This window comes from Pseudophryne corroboree, chromosome 9 (assembly GCF_028390025.1).
Source record: "Pseudophryne corroboree isolate aPseCor3 chromosome 9, aPseCor3.hap2, whole genome shotgun sequence".
Lineage (NCBI taxonomy): Eukaryota > Metazoa > Chordata > Amphibia > Anura > Myobatrachidae > Pseudophryne > Pseudophryne corroboree.
The window spans coordinates 226811234-226829295 of NC_086452.1; the positions used below are offsets into that span (position 1 = coordinate 226811234).

Sequence of the window (18062 nt, forward strand, 5' to 3'; positions counted from 1 at the left end):
GAACAGACAAGGCCCCTGCAGTAGCAGGTCCTTTCTTAGAGGTAGAGGCCACGGTTCGTCCGTGAGCATCTCTTGAAGTTCCGGGTACCAAGTCCTTCTTGGCCAATCCGGAACCACGAGTATAGTTCTTACTCCTCTCCTTCTTATGATTCTCAGTACTTTTGGTATGAGAGGCAGAGGAGGGAACACATACACTGACTGGTACACCCACGGCGTTACCAGAGCGTCCACTGCTATTGCCTGAGGGTCCCTTGACCTGGCGCAATACCTGTCCAGTTTTTTGTTTAGACGTGACGCCATCATGTCCACCTTTGGTTTTTCCCAACGGTTTACAATCAGGTGGAAGACTTCTGGGTGAAGTCCCCACTCTCCCGGGTGAAGGTCGTGTCTGCTGAGGAAGTCTGCTTCCCAGTTGTCCACTCCCGGAATGAATACTGCTGACAGTGCTATCACATGATTTTCCGCCCAGTGAAGAATCCTTGCAGCTTCTGCCATTGCCCTCCTGCTTCTCGTGCCGCCCTGTCTGTTTACGTGGGCGACTGACGTGATGTTGTCCGATTGGATCAACACCGCCTGACCCTGAAGCAGAGGTTTTGCTTGACTTAGGGCATTGTAAATGGCCCTTAGTTCCAGAATGTTTATATGAAGAGATGTTTCCATGCTTGACCACAGGCCCTGGAAATTCCTTCCCTGTGTGACTGCTCCCCAGCCTCTCAGGCTGGCATCCGTGGTTACCAGGATCCAATCCTGAATGCCAAATCTGCGGCCCTCTAGTAGATGAGCACTCTGCAGCCACCACAGGAGAGACACCCTTGTCCTTGGCGACAGGGTTATCCGCTGATGCATCTGCAGATGCGATCCGGACCATTTGTCCAGTAGATCCCACTGAAATGTTCTTGCATGGAATCTTCCGAATGGAATCGCTTCGTAAGAAGCCACCATTTTCCCCAGGACCCTCGTGCACTGATGCACTGAGACCTGGCCTGGTTTTAGGAGGTTCCTGACTAGCTCGGATAACTCCCTGGCCTTCTCCTCCGGGAGAAACACCTTCTTCTGGACTGTGTCCAGAATCATTCCTAGGAACAGTAGACGTGTCGTTGGAATCAGCTGCGATTTTGGAATATTTAGAATCCACCCGTGCTGACGTAACACTACCTGAGATAGTGCTACTCCGACTTCTAACTGTTCCCTGGATCTTGCCCTTATCAGGAGATCGTCCAAGTAAGGGATAATTAAAATGCCTTTTCTTCGTAGAAGAATCATCATTTCGGCCATTACCTTGGTCAAGACCCGAGGTGCCGTGGACAATCCAAACGGCAGCGTCTGAAACTGATAATGACAGTTTTGTACTACAAACCTGAGGTACCCTTGGTGAGAAGGGTATATTGGGACGTGGAGATAAGCATCTTTGATGTCCAGAGACACCATATAGTCCCCTTCTTCCAGGTTCGCTATCACTGCTCTGAGTGACTCCATCTTGAATTTGAACCTTTTTATGTAAGTGTTCAAGGATTTCAGATTTAAAATTGGTCTCACCGAGCCGTCCGGCTTCGGTACCACAAACAGCGTGGAATAATACCCCTTTCCTTGTTGCAGGAGGGGTACCTTGATTATCACCTGCTGGGAATACAGCTTGTGAATGGCTTCCAAAACTGCCTCCCTGTCGGAGGGAGACTTTGGTAAAGCAGACTCCAGGAACCGACGAGGGGGAAACGCCTCGAATTCCAGTTTGTATCCTGCGATACTACCTGTAGAATCCAGGGATCCACTTGCGAGTGAGCCCACTGCGCGTTGAAATTCTTGAGACGGGCCCCCACCATATCTGAGTCTGCTTGTAAAGCCCCAGCGTCATGCTGAAGACTTGGCAGAAGCAGGGGAGGGCTTCTGCTCCTGGGAAGCGGCTGCATGGTGCAGTCTTTTTCCTCTTCCTCTGCCCCGGGGCAGAAAAGAGTGGCCTTTTGCTCGCTTGTACTTATGGGAACGAAAGGACTGAGTTTGAAAAGACGGTGTCTTTTTCTGCTGATGTGGAGTGACCTGGGGTAAAAAGGTGGATTTTCCAGCCGTTGCCGTGGCCACCAGGTCCGATAGACCAGCCCCAAATAACTCCTCCCCTTTATACGGCAATACTTCCATGTGCCGTTTGGAATCCGCATCCCCTGACCACTGTCGCGTCCATAACGCTCTTCTGGCAGAGATGGACATAGCACTTACTCTTGATGCCAGGGTGCAAATATCCCTCTGTGCATCACGCATATATAGTAATGCATCCTTTAAATGTTCTATAGTTAACAAAATATTGTCCCTATCCAGGGTATCAATATTCTCAGTCAGGGAATCCGACCATGCGACTCCAGCACTGCACATCCAGGCTGAGGCGATTGCTGGTCGCAGTATAACACCAGTATGTGTGTATATACTTTTTAGGATATTTTCCAGCCTTCTATCAGCTGGTTCTTTGAGGGTGGCCGTATCAGGAGACGGTAACGCTACTTGTTTAGATAAACGTGTGAGCGCCTTATCTACCCTAGGGGGTGTTTCCCAACGCGCCCTAACCTCTGGCGGGAAAGGATATAATGCTAATAATTTTTTAGAAATTAGCTGTTTTTTATCGGGGGGAAACCCACGCTTTTTCACACACCTCATTTATTTCCTCTGACTCAGGAAAAAATATTGGTAGTTTTTTCTCACCCCACATAATACCCTTCTTTGTGGTACTTGTAGTGTCAGAAAGGTTCAATGCCTCTTTCATTGCCGTGATCATGTAACGTGTGGCCCTACTGGACATTACGTTTGTCTCGTCACCGTCGACACTAGACTCAGTATCTGTGTCAGGGTCTGTGTCGACCCACTGAGGTAACGGGCGTTTTAGCGCCCCTGACGGTGTCTGAGACGCCTGGACAGGCACTAATTGATTTGCCGGCTGTCTCATGTCGTCAACAGTTTTTTGCAAATTGCTGACATTATCACTTAATTGTTTAAATACAATCATCCAGTCAGGTGTCGACTCCCTAGGGGGTGACATCACCAACACAGGCAACTGCTCCGCCTCCACATAATTTTCCTCCTCATACATGTCGACACACGCGTACCGACACACAGCACACACACCGGGAATGCTCTGATAGAGGACAGGACCCCACTTAGCCCTTTGGAGAGACAGAGGGAGAGTCTGCCAGCACACACCCAGCGCTATATATATATACAGGGATAACCTTATATAAGTGTTATTCCCTTATAGCTGCTGTTATTATCGTTATTTGCTGCCAAAAATGCCCCCCCTTCTCTTTTTTACCCTGATTCTGAAGCAGGACTGCAGGGGAGAGTCAGGGAGCCGTCCTTCCAGCGGAGCTGTGAGGGAAAATGGCGCTTGTGTGCTGAGGAGATAGGCTCCGCCCCTTCACGACGTCCTTATCTCCCGCTTTTTTGTGTAAAAATGGCAGGGGATTAAAATACATCCATATAGCCCAGGAGCTATATGTGATGTATTCTTTTTGCCACCTAAGGTATTACTGTTATATTGCGTCTCAGGGCGCTCCCCCCCAGCGCCCTGCACCCTCAGTGACCGGAGTGTGAAGTGTGCTGAGAGCAATGGCGCACAGCTGCGGTGCTGTGCGCTACCTTAGACTGAAGACAGGATGTCTTCTGCCGCCGATTTCACCGGACCTCTTCGTCTCTTCTGGCTCTGTAAGGGGGACGGCGGCGCGGCTCCGGTGACCCATCCAGGCTGAACCTGTGATCGTCCCTCTGGAGCTAGTGTCCAGTAGCCTAAGAAACCCGATCCACTCTGCACTCAGGTGAGTCCGTTTCTTCTCCCCTTAGTCCCACGATGCAGTGAGCCTGTTGCCAGCAGGACTCACTGAAAAAAAAAAAAACCTAATCTAAACTTTTATTCTAAGCAGCTCAGGAGAGCCACCTAGATTGCACCCTTCTCGGCCGGGCACAAAAATCTAACTGAGGCTTGGAGGAGGGTCATAGGGGGGAGGAGCCAGTGCACACCACCTGATCCTTAAGCTTTTATTTTGTGCCCTGTCTCCTGCGGAGCCGCTATTCCCCATGGTCCTTACGGAGTCCCAGCATCCACTAGGACGTCAGAGAAATAAAGAAAATGCAAACATAGTAGCTGCCAATGGCAATCATTATACAGAGCACCTAGCTTACTTTGGTACTGTAAATACTGAAGTTCCTGGTGGGCGACGGAGGGGAAGTTCCCAAGCACAAAGCACCTTGGAAAAACACAGACCTAGTCCCTTTAGGTCTAGGTCCCTATGGAGTAAACCACATCAGGTCTAAAACTTTGTTCCTAGTAGCAGGGCAGGTAGGATTTCAAAACTCTATGGGTCTGAATAACAGTCAGCAAGGCACTGTTGCTGAAGAATTATGACTTTAAGAACCATACAGGTAAAGCTTGTTCTGATATGAGCATTTAAAAAGAAGGGCCCTAAAACAAAAGGTCCTGCTGAAGAGTGAGATGCAGAGTTAGCAAGATCAGGAGACCACGCAGATCAGTTTACTAGAACCATCTTATTGGGTCACACACAGGAAACCTCTTAACAGTTGCTGGAATAACAGTCAGGCTCTGCACTCTGAATGTATGGGAAAAGGAGCAAATTAAAACTGTAGAATGCTGCCTGGAAAAGCTGTGGGGAGGGAGGTTTACTTTATTGTATTGACATGTGTTCCCGATAATGGCCAGGAGAAAACACAACACACACTAAAATGAATACAAATGAATGTAGGACAATTTGAGACTTACAAGCATCAGTGCTGTCCTCATCCTGCTGCTCATATGCCTGAGACACAGCATGGACTCCAGTACACACTATCTGTACACAGTGGATCAGACTGTCGGCAAGGTTTCGTTCGTCTGCATGACATTGGCCAAGGTAATCCAGTGCAGATCCTATTAGGTCCTTGCAGATTCCAGGGAGATGGGAATCAGTGGGATTTGAACACACGCTGCTGCTGGACTTGCTCAGAAAACTGCTGGATTTATTCATCAAACCTGTTAAGACAAAAAATAAGATTTTACTTACCGATAAATCTATTTCTCATAGTCCGTAGTGGATGCTGGGACTCCGTAAGGACCATGGGGAATAGCGGCTCCGCAGGAGACAGGGCACAAGAATAAAAGCTTTAGGATCAGGTGGTGTGCACTGGCTCCTCCCCCTATGACCCTCCTCCAAGCCTCAGTTAGGATACTGTGCCCGGACGAGCGTACATAATAAGGAAGGATATTGAATCCCGGGTAAGACTCATACCAGCCACACCAATCACACCGTACAACTCGTGATCTGAACCCAGTTAACAGTATGATAACAACGAAGGAGCCTCTGAAAAGATGGCTCACAACAACAATAACCCGATTTTGTTAACAATAACTATGTACAAGTATTGCAGACAATCCGCACTTGGGATGGGCGCCCAGCATCCACTACGGACTATGAGAAATAGATTTATCGGTAAGTAAAATCTTATTTTCTCTGACGTCCTAGTGGATGCTGGGACTCCGTAAGGACCATGGGGATTATACCAAAGCTCCCAAACGGGCGGGAGAGTGCGGATGACTCTGCAGCACCGAATGAGAGAACTCCAGGTCCTCCTCAGCCAGGGTATCAAATTTGTAGAATTTAGCAAACGTGTTTGCCCCTGACCAAGTAGCTGCTCGGCAAAGTTGTAAAGCCGAGACCCCTCGGGCAGCCGCCCAAGATGAGCCCACTTTCCTTGTGGAATGGGCTTTTACCGATTTAGGCTGTGGCAGGCCTGCCATAGAATGTGCAAGTTGAATTGTACTACAAATCCAATGAGCAATAGTCTGCTTAGAAGCAGGAGCACCCAGCTTGTTGGGTGCATACAGGATAAACAGCGAGTCAGACTTTCTGACTCCAGCCGTCCTGGAAACATATAATTTCAGGGCCCTGACAACGTCAAGTAACTTGGAGTCCTCCAAGTCCCTAGTAGCCGCAGGCACCACAATAGGTTGGTTCATGTGAAAAGCAGAAACCACCTTAGGGAGAAATTGAGGACGAGTCCTCAATTCTGCCCTGTCAGAATTAAAAATTAAGTAAGGGCTTTTATATGATAAAGCCGCCAATTCTGACACACGCCTGGCTGAAGCCAGGGCTAACAGCATCGTCACCTTCCATGTGAGATATTTTAAGTCCACAGTGGTGAGTGGTTCAAACCAATGTGACTTAAGGAACCTCAAAACAACATTGAGATCCCAAGGTGCCACTGGAGGCACAAAAGGAGGTTGTATATGCAGTACCCCTTTTACAAATGTCTGAACTTCAGGTACTGAAGCCAGTTCTTTCTGGAAGAAAATCGACAGGGCCGAAATTTGAACCTTAATGGACCCTAATTTTAGGCCCATAGACAGTCCTGTTTGCAGGAAATGGAGGAAACGACCCAGTTGAAATTCCTCTGTAGGGGCCTTCTTGGCCTCACACCACGCAACATATTTTCGCCAATTGCGGTGATAATGTTTTGCGGTTACATCCTTCCTGGCTTTGACCAGGGTAGGGATGACTTCATCTGGAATGCCTTTTTCCTTCAGGATCCGGAGTTCAACCGCCATGCCGTCAAACGCAGCCGCGGTAAGTCTTGGAACAGACAAGGCCCCTGCTGGAGCAGGTCCTTTCTTAGAGGTAGAGGCCACGGGTCTTCCGTGAGCATCTCCTGAAGTTCCGGGTACCAAGTCCTTCTTGGCCAATCCGGAACCACGAGTATCGTTCTTACTCCTCTCCTTCTTATGATTCTCAGTACTTTTGGTATGAGAGGCAGAGGAGGGAACACATACACTGACTGGTACACCCACGGTGTCACCAGAGCGTCCACCGCTATTGCCTGAGGGTCCCTTGACCTGGCGCAATATCTGTCTAATTTTTTGTTTAGACGTGACGCCATCATGTCCACCTTTGGTTTTTCCCAACGGTTTATAATCAGGTGGAAGACTTCTGGGTGAAGTCCCCACTCTCCCGGGTGAAGGTCGTGTCTGCTGAGGAAGTCTGCTTCCCAGTTGTCCACTCCCGGAATGAACACTGCTGACAGAGCTATCACATGATTTTCCGCCCAGCGAAGAATCCTTGCAGCCTCTGCCATAGCCCTCCTGCTTCTCGTGCCGCCCTGTCCGTTTACGTGGGCGACTGACGTGATGTTGTCCGATTGGATCAATACCGCCTGACCCTGAAGCAGGGGTTTCGCTTGACTTAGGGCATTGTAAATGGCCCGTAGTTCCAGAATGTTTATATGAAGAGATGTTTCCATGCTTGACCACAAGCCCTGGAAGTTTTTTCCCTGTGTGACTGCTCCCCAGCCTCTCAGGCTTGCATCCGTGGTCACCAGGATCCAATCCTGAATGCCGAATCTGCGGCCCTCTAGAAGATGAGCACTCTGCAACCACCACAGGAGAGACACCCTTGTCTTTGGTGACAGGGTTATCCGCTGCTGCATCTGAAGATGCGAACCGGACCATTTGTCCAGTAGATCCCACTGAAACGTTCTTGCATGGAATCTTCCGAATGGAATTGCTTCGTAAGAAGCCACCATTTTTCCCAGGACCCTCGTGCACTGATGCACTGACACCTGGGCTGGTTTTAGGAGGTTCCTGACTAGCTCGGATTACTCCTTGGCCTTCTCCTCCGGGAGAAAAACCTTCTTCTGGACTGTGTCCAGAATCATTCCTAGGAACAGAAGACGTGTCGTTGGAATCAGCTGCGATTTTGGAATATTTAGGATCCACCCGTGCTGACGTAACACTATCTGAGATAGTGCTACTCCGACTTCTAACCGTTCCCTGGACCTTGCCCTTATCAGGAGATCGTCCAAGTAAGGGATAATTAATACGCCTTTTCTTCGAAGAAGAATCATCATTTCGGCCATTACCTTGGTAAAGACCCGAGGTGCCGTGGACAACCCCAAACGGCAGCGTCTGAAACTGATAATGACAGTCTTGTACTACAAACCTGAGATACCCTTGGTGAGAAGGGTAGATTGGGACGTGGAGATAAGCATCTTTGATGTCCAGAGACACCATATAGTCCCCTTCTTCCAGGTTCGCTATCACCGCTCTGAGTGATTCCATCTTGAATTTGAACCTTTTTATGTAAGTGTTCAAGGATTTCAGATTAAAAATTGGTCTCACCGAGCCGTCCGGTTTCGGTACCACAAACAGCGTGGAATAATAACCCTTTCCTTGTTGTAGGAGGGGTACCTTGATTATCACCTGCTGGGAATACAGCTTGTGAATGGCTTCCAAAACTGCCTCCCTGTCGGAGGGAGACTTTGGCAGAGCAGACTTCAGGAACCGGCGAGGGGGAAACGCCTCGAATTCCAGTTTGTACCCCTGCGATACTACCTGTAGAATCCAGGGATCCACTTGCGAGTGAGCCCACTGCGCGTTGAAATTCTTGAGACGGGCCCCCACCAAGCCTGAGTCTGCTTGTAAAGCCCCAGCGTCATGCTGAAGACTTGGCAGAAGCAGGGGAAGGCTTCTGATCCTGGGAAGCGGCTGCATGGTGCAGTCTTTTTCCCCTTCCTCTGCCCCGGGGCAGAAAGGAATGGCCTTTTGCTCGCTTGTATTTATGGGAACGAAAGGACTGAGTTTGAAAAGACGGTGTCTTTTTCTGTTGATGTGAAGTGACCTGGGGTAAGAAGGTGGACTTTCCAGCCGTTGCCGTGGCCACCAGGTCCGAAAGACCAGCCCCAAATAACTCCTCCCCTTTATACGGCAATACTTCCATATGTCGTTTGGAATCCGCATCCCCTGACCACTGACGCGTCCATAACGTTCTTCTGGCAGAGATGGACATAGCACTTACTCTTGATGCCAGGGTGCAAATATCCCTCTGTGCATCACGCATATATAGTAATGCATCCTTCAAATGCTCTATAGTTAACAATATATTGTCCCTATCCAGGGTATCAATATTTTCAGTCAGGGAATCCGACCACGCGACTCCAGCACTGCACATCCAGGCTGAAGCGATTGCTGGTCGCAGTATAACACCAGTATGTGTGTATATACTTTTTAGAATATTTTCCAGCCTTCTATCAGCTGGTTCTTTGAGGGTGGCCGTATCAGGAGACGGTAACGCTACTTGTTTTGATAAACGTGTGAGCGCCTTATCTACCCTAGGGGGTGTTTCCCAACGTGTCCTAACCTCTGATGGGAAAGGGTATAGTGCCAATAATTTATTAGAAATTAGCAGTTTTTTGTCGGGAGAAACCCACGCTTTATCACACACCTCATTCAATTCATCTGACTCAGGAAAAACTATTGGTAGTTTTTTCACCCCCCACATAATACCCTTCTTAGTGGTATTTGTAGTGTCAGAAATGTGCAATGCTTCCTTCATTGCCGTGATCATGTAACGTGTGGCCCTACTGGACATTACGTTCGACTCATCACCGTCGACACTAGACTCCGTATCTGTGTCTGGGTCTGTGTCGACCCACTGAGGTAACGGGCGTTTTAGGGCCCTTGACGGTGTCTGAGACGCCTGGATAGGCACTAATTGATTTGCCGGCTGTCTCATGTCGTCAACAGTTTTTTGCAAAGTGTTGACATTATCACTTAATTGTTTGAACACGATCATCCAGTCAGGTGTCGACTCCCTAGGGGGTGACATCACTAACGCAGGCAATTGCTCCGCCTCCACATCATTTTCCTCCTCATACATGTCGACACACACGTACCGACACACAGCACACACACCGGGAATGCTCTGATAGAGGACAGGACCCCACGAGCCCTTTGGAGAGACAGAGGGAGAGTCTGCCAGCACACACCCAGCGCTATATATATATATACAGGGATAACCTTATATAAGTGTTATTCCCTTATAGCTGCTGCTTATATTGTCATTTGCTGCCAATAGTGCCCCCCCTTCTCTTTTTTACCCTGATTCTGAAGCAGGACTGCAGGGGAGAGTCAGGGAGCCGTCCTTCCAGCGGAACTGTGAGGGAAAATGGCGCTTCCTTATCTCCCGCTTTTTTGTGTAAAAATGGCAGGGGTTAAAATACATCCATATAGCCCAGGAGCTATATGTGATGTATTCTTTTGCCACCTAAGGTATATGTCATCTATATTGCGTCTCAGGGCGCTCCCCCCCAAGCGCCCTGCACCCTCAGTGACCGGAGTGTGAAGTGTGCTGAGAGCAATGGCGCACAGCTGCGGTGCTGTGCGCTACCTTAGTCTGAAGACAGGATTGTCTTCTGCCGCCGATTTCACCGGACCTCTTCGTCTCTTCTGGCTCTGTAAGGGGGACGGCGGCGCGGCTCCGGTGACCCATCCAGGCTGAACCTGTGATCGTCCCTCTGGAGCTAATGTCCAGTAGCCTAAGAAACCCGATCCACTCTGCACGCAGGTGAGTCCGTTTCTTCTCCCCTTGGTCCCACGATGCAGTGAGCCTGTTGCCAGCAGGACTCACTGAAAATAAAAAAACCTAAATTAAACTTTTATTCTAAGCAGCTCAGGAGAGCCACCTAGCCTGCACCCTTCTCGTTCGGGCACAAAAATCTAACTGAGGCTTGGAGGAGGGTCATAGGGGGAGGAGCCAGTGCACACCACCTGATCCTAAAGCTTTTATTCTTGTGCCCTGTCTCCTGCGGAGCCGCTATTCCCCATGGTCCTTACGGAGTCCCAGCATCCACTAGGACGTCAGAGAAAATAAAAATAAAATAAGAGAATTAGGAGGCATAACCCTAACTTTCATCAACAGAGGTTAAAGACGCACATCGATTCATTTATAATTGTTCAAATAAATACTACTGATAGGTTGATAGAGTGTAGTTCACCAAAACACAGCCGCAAGCTGCCCACTTCGCTTAACATACACCCCCTCTATTAATCTAAAGATGCGTTGTATTCAATGGGTTCTATGTACTTTCACTGCTTATTGAGGCAGTCATTCACTGTAAGTTTAAAATGCGCCTTAATGAATTATACAGATGTGTCCTCATACATCTTACCTCAATACATCACGTAGTGGGAGATGGCCGACAAGTACTGTGCCACTCCCTTTAGTGTTAGGCGTCTATTTTTTGCTGAAAATGTGCCTTATTCGCATCGATATGTGAATAGGACGCACAAGCTGCTTATGCCGATTAAAATATGTGGCATGCCTATGCTGTGTGCGACCACGGCTGTATCTGCATATGAAATGCTATGTTACAGTATTTTCTAGAAGCATAAGCTGCTTGTGCGGGGTGGTATTCCATTTGCCAGCTGTTGAGATCCCGGGGCTCAGTATACCGGCGCCAGAATCCTGACACCCGGCATACCGACACCTATTCTCCCTATTGGGGGTCCACGACCCCCCTGGGGGGAGAATAAATAGAGTCGCGTGCCACCGTGCCTGCAGCGTGGCAAGCGCAGCGAGCCCGCAAGGGGCTCATTTGCCCTCGCCCCGCTGTCGGAAACCCATCTGCCGGCAAACTATACTACATCCACTTGTGCGTACTATTCATATAATTTTATGAATAAGATGCATTTTAATGGAGAAAATTGCACATAAAGATAGTCGGCGCTACAGAGTCACGCCATGGCACGGTGTGACTAGGTCTGTTTAACATGCAGGGAGGCTAGATGTAAGTGGACACCTCTGGGTACCTATATATACACATATACATACATACCATCGGTATAAAATGTCCAAAATGCAGGTGCCCTCCTCTGCAGACTCCCTTCCAGCAGGAAGACAAAGAGCCTAATTCAGACCTGATCCCTCTTCTGCATTTTTACAGAAGTCTGCGATCAGATAGCAGCCACCCATAGAGAGTGAAAACCCGCCCCGTGCAAGTGTGCGAATACATGCGTACGCCGTGCGAAAACTTCAATAGACAGCGTACATCTGCAAATCCGTTCACAACTCACTCACCATCATGTGATTTTTCCAGTCAGTGCAGTCCGTGCGTAGTCCAGGACTTACTCCTACAGTGCAAAAGAAAAAGGCTGATCGGGGCCAGAGCTGACGTCACACACCCTCCTTAAAAACTAGAGATGAGCGCCTGAAATTTTTCGGGTTTTGTGTTTTGGTTTTGGGTTCGGTTCCGCGGCCGTGTTTTGGGTTCGACCGCGTTTTGGCAAAACCTCACCGAATTTTTTTTGTCGGATTCGGGTGTGTTTTGGATTCGGGTGTTTTTTTCAAAAAACCCTAAAAAACAGCTTAAATCATAGAATTTGGGGGTCATTTTGATCCCATATTATTATTAACCTCAAAAACCATAATTTCCACTCATTTTCAGTCTATTCTGAATACCTCACACCTCACAATATTATTTTTAGTCCTAAAATTTGCACCGAGGTCGCTGGATGACTAAGCTAAGCGACCCTAGTGGCCGACACAAACACCTGGCCCATCTAGGAGTGGCACTGCAGTGTCACGCAGGATGGCCCTTCCAAAAAACACTCCCCAAACAGCACATGACGCAAAGAAAAAAAGAGGTGCAATGAGGTAGCTGTGTGACTAAGCTCAGCGACCCAAGTGCCCGACACAAACACCTGGCCCATCTAGGAGTGGCACTGCAGTGTCACGCAGGATGTCCCTTCCAAAAAACCCTCCCCAAACAGCACATGACGCAAAGAAAAAAAGAGGCGCAATGAGGTAGCTGTGTGAGTAAGATTAGCGACCCTAGTGGCCGACACAAACACCGGGCCCATCTAGGAGTGGCACTGCAGTGTCACGCAGGATGTCCCTTCCAAAAAACCCTCCCCAAACAGCACATGACGCAAAGAAAAATAAAAGAAAAAAGAGGTGCAAGATGGAATTGTCCTTGGGCCCTCCCACCCACCCTTATGTTGTATAAACAGGACATGCACACTTTAACCAACCCATCATTTCAGTGACAGGGTCTGCCACACGACTGTGACTGATATGACGGGTTGGTTTGGACCCCCACCAAAAAAGAAGCAATTAATCTCTCCTTGCACAAACTGGCTCTACAGAGGCAAGATGTCCACCTCATCATCATCCTCCGATATATCACCGTGTACATCCCCCTCCTCACAGATTATCAATTCGTCCCCACTGGAATCCACCATCTCAGCTCCCTGTGTACTTTGTGGAGGCAATTGCTGCTGGTCAATGTCTCCGCGGAGGAATTGATTATAATTCATTTTAATGAACATCATCTTCTCCACATTTTCTGGATGTAACCTCGTACGCCGATTGCTGACAAGGTGAGCGGCGGCACTAAACACTCTTTCGGAGTACACACTTGTGGGAGGGCAACTTAGGTAGAATAAAGCCAGTTTGTGCAAGGGCCTCCAAATTGCCTCTTTTTCCTGCCAGTATAAGTACGGACTGTGTGACGTGCCTACTTGGATGCGGTCACTCATATAATCCTCCACCATTCTTTCAATGTTGAGAGAATCATATGCAGTGACAGTAGACGACATGTCCGTAATCGTTGTCAGGTCCTTCAGTCCGGACCAGATGTCAGCATCAGCAGTCGCTCCAGACTGCCCTGCATCACCGCCAGCGGGTGGGCTCGGAATTCTGAGCCTTTTCCTCGCACCCCCAGTTGCGGGAGAATGTGAAGGAGGAGATGTTGACAGGTCGCGTTCCGCTTGACTTGACAATTTTGTCACCAGCAGGTCTTTGCACCCCAGCAGACTTGTGTCTGCCGGAAAGAGAGATCCAAGGTAGGTTTTAAATCTAGGATCGAGCACGGTGGCCAAAATGTAGTGCTCTGATTTCAACAGATTGACCACCCGTGAATCCTTGTTAAGCGAATTAAGGGCTGCATCCACAAGTCCCACATGCCTAGCGGAATCGCTCCCTTTTAGCTCCTTCTTCAATGCCTCCAGCTTCTTCTGCAAAAGCCTGATGAGGGGAATGACCTGACTCAGGCTGGCAGTGTCTGAACTGACTTCACGTGTGGCAAGTTCAAAGGGCATCAGAACCTTGCACAACGTTGAAATCATTCTCCACTGCACTTGAGACAGGTGCATTCCACCTCCTATATCGTGCTCAATTGTATAGGCTTGAATGGCCTTTTGCTGCTCCTCCAACCTCTGAAGCATATAGAGGGTTGAATTCCACCTCGTTACCACTTCTTGCTTCAGATGATGGCAGGGCAGGTTCAGTAGTTTTTGGTGGTGCTCCAGTCTTCTGTACGTGGTGCCTGTACGCCGAAAGTGTCCCGCAATTCTTCTGGCCACCGACAGCATCTCTTGCACGCCCCTGTCGTTTTTTAAAAAATTCTGCACCACCAAATTCAAGGTATGTGCAAAACATGGGACGTGCTGGAATTTGCCCATATTTAATGCACACACAATATTGCTGGCGTTGTCCGATGCCACAAATCCACAGGAGAGTCCAATTGGGGTAAGCCATTCTGCGATGATCTTCCTCAGTTGCCGTAAGAGGTTTTCAGCTGTGTGCGTATTCTGGAAAGCGGTGATACAAAGCGTAGCCTGCCTAGGAAAGAGTTGGCGTTTGCGAGATGCTGCTACTGGTGCCGCCGCTGCTGTTCTTGCGGCGGGAGTCCATACATCTACCCAGTGGGCTGTCACAGTCATATAGTCCTGACCCTGCCCTGCTCCACTTGTCCACATGTCCGTGGTTAAGTGGACATTGGGTACAACTGCATTTTTTAGGACACTGGTGAGTCTTTTTCTGACATCCGTGTACATTCTCGGTATCGCCTGCCTACAGAAGTGGAACCTAGATGGTATTTGGTAACGGGGGCACACTGCCTCAATAAATTGTCTAGTTCCCTGTGAACTAACGGCGGATACCGGACGCACGTCTAACACCAACATAGTTGTCAAGGACTCAGTTATCCGCTTTGCAACAGGAGGACTGCTGTGATATTTCATCTTCCTCGCAAAGGACTGTTGGACAGTCAATTGCTTACTGGAAGTAGTACAAGTGTGGGCTTACGACTTCCCCTCTGGGATGACCATCGACTCCCAGCAGCAACAACAGCAGCGCCAGCAGCAGTAGGCGTTACACGCAAGGATGCATCGGAGGAATCCCAGGCAGGAGAGGACTCGTCAGAATTGCCAGTGACATGGCCTGCAGGACTATTGGCATTCCTGGGGAAGGAGGAAATTGACACTGAGGGAGTTGGTGGGGTGGTTTGCGTGAGCTTGGTTACAAGAGGAAGGGATTTACTGGTCAGTGGACTGCTTCCGCTGTCGGCCCAAGTTTTTGAACTTGTCACTGACTTATTATGAATGCGCTGCAGGTGACGTATAAGGGAGGATGTTCCGAGGTGGTTAACGTCCTTACCCCTACTTATTACAGCTTGACAAAGGGAACACACGGCTTGACACCTGTTGTCCGCATTTCTGGTGAAATACTTCCACACCGAAGAGCTGATTTTTTTGGTATTTTCACCAGGCATGTCAACGGCCCTATACCTCCCACGGACAACAGGTGTCTCCCCGGGTGCCTGACTTAAACAAACCACCTCACCATCAGAATCCTCCTGGTCAATTTCCTCCCCAGCGCCAGCAACACCCATATCCTCCTCATCCTGGTGTACTTCAACACTGACATCTTCAATCTGACTATCAGGAACTGGACTGCGGGTGCTCCTTCCAGCACTTGCAGGGGGCGTGCAAATGGTGGAAGGCGCATGCTCTTCACGTCCAGTGTTGGGAAGGTCAGGCATCGCAACCGACACAATTGGACTCTCCTTGTGGATTTGGGATTTCGAAGAATGCACAGTTCTTTGCTGTGCTACTGCTTTTGCCAGCTTGAGTCTTTTCATTTTTCTAGCGAGAGGCTGAGTGCCTCCATCCTCATGTGAAGCTGAACCACTAGCCATGAACATAGGCCAGGGCCTCAGCCGTTCCTTGCCACTCCGTGTGGTAAATGGCATATTGGCAAGTTTACGCTTCTCCTCCGACAATTTTATTTTAGGTTTTGGAGTCCTTTTTTTACTGATATTTGGTGTTTTGGATTTGACATGCTCTGTACTATGACATTGGGCATCGGCCTTGGCAGACGACGTTGCTGGCATTTCATCGTCTCGGCCATGACTAGTGGCAGCAGCTTCAGCACGAGGTGGAAGTGGATCTTGATCTTTCCCTAATTTTGGAACCTCAACATTTTTGTTCTCCATATTTTAATAGGCACAACTAAAAGGCACCTCAGGTAAACAATGGAGATGGATGGATACTAGTATACAATTATGGATGGACTGCCGAGTGCCGACACAGAGGTAGCTACAGCCGTGGACTACCGTACTGTACTGTGTCTGCTGCTAATATAGACTGGTTGATCAAGAGATGTAGTAGTAGTATGTATGTATAAAGAAGAAAGAAAAAAAAACCACGGGTAGGTGGTATACAATTATGGACGGACTGCCCAGTGCCGACACAGAGGTAGCTACAGCCGTGGACTACCGTACTGTACTGTGTCTGCTGCTAATATAGACTGGTTGATAAAGAGATGTAGTAGTAGTATGTATGTATAAAGAAGAAAGAAAAAAAAACCACGGGTAGGTGGTATACAATTATGGACGGACTGCCCAGTGCCGACACAGAGGTAGCTACAGCCGTGGACTACCGTACTGTACTGTGTCTGCTGCTAATATAGACTGGTTGATAAAGAGATGTAGTAGTAGTATGTATGTATAAAGAAGAAAGAAAAAAAAACCACGGGTAGGTGGTATACAATTATGGACGGACTGCCCAGTGCCGACACAGAGGTAGCTACAGCCGTGGACTACCGTACTGTACTGTGTCTGCTGCTAATATAGACTGGTTGATAAAGAGATGTAGTAGTAGTAGTATGTATGTATAAAGAAGAAAGAAAAAAAAACCACGGGTAGGTGGTATACAATTATGGACGGACTGCCGAGTGCCGACACAGAGGTAGCTACAGCCGTGGACTACCGTACTGTACTGTGTCTGCTGCTAATATAGACTGGTTGATAAAGAGATGTAGTAGTAGTATGTATGTATAAAGAAGAAAGAAAAAAAAACCACGGGTAGGTGGTATACAATTATGGACGGACTGCCCAGTGCCGACACAGAGGTAGCTACAGCCGTGGACTACCGTACTGTACTGTGTCTGCTGCTAATATAGACTGGTTGATAAAGAGATGTAGTAGTAGTATGTATGTATAAAGAAGAAAGAAAAAAAAACCACGGGTAGGTGGTATACAATTATGGACGGACTGCCCAGTGCCGACACAGAGGTAGCTACAGCCGTGGACTACCGTACTGTACTGTGTCTGCTGCTAATATAGACTGGTTGATAAAGAGATGTAGTAGTAGTAGTATGTATGTATAAAGAAGAAAGAAAAAAAAACCACGGGTAGGTGGTATACAATTATGGACGGACTGCCGAGTGCCGACACAGAGGTAGCTACAGCCGTGGACTACCGTACTGTACTGTGTCTGCTGCTAATATAGACTGGTTGATAAAGAGATGTAGTAGTAGTATGTATGTATAAAGAAGAAAGAAAAAAAAACCACGGGTAGGTGGTATACAATTATGGACGGACTGCCCAGTGCCGACACAGAGGTAGCTACAGCCGTGGACTACCGTACTGTACTGTGTCTGCTGCTAATATAGACTGGTTGATAAAGAGATGTAGTAGTAGTATGTATGTATAAAGAAGAAAGAAAAAAAAACCACGGGTAGGTGGTATACAATTATGGACGGACTGCCCAGTGCCGACACAGAGGTAGCTACAGCCGTGGACTACCGTACTGTACTGTGTCTGCTGCTAATATAGACTGGTTGATAAAGAGATGTAGTAGTAGTATGTATGTATAAAGAAGAAAGAAAAAAAAACCACGGGTAGGTGGTATACAATTATGGACGGACTGCCCAGTGCCGACACAGAGGTAGCTACAGCCGTGGACTACCGTACTGTACTGTGTCTGCTGCTAATATAGACTGGTTGATAAAGAGATGTAGTAGTAGTAGTATGTATGTATAAAGAAGAAAAAAAAACCACGGGTAGGTGGTATACAATTATGGACGGACTGCCGAGTGCCGACACAGAGGTAGCTACAGCCGTGGACTACCGTACTGTACTGTGTCTGCTGCTAATATAGACTGGTTGATAAAGAGATGTAGTAGTAGTATGTATGTATA

General features: G+C 48.2%; 1 protein-coding gene across 1 annotated transcript in view; it reads right to left on the bottom strand.

The window, feature by feature from the left end:
• The window catches only part of KIF14 (kinesin family member 14), a 292379-nt gene that overhangs the window by 38362 nt on the left and 235955 nt on the right, over positions 1–18062 (bottom strand). Inside the window, exon 24 of the mRNA XM_063940137.1 lies at positions 4754–5002. Within this exon, the coding sequence (XP_063796207.1) occupies positions 4754–5002 (249 nt within the window). The remainder of the gene's footprint in view (positions 1–4753; positions 5003–18062) is intronic.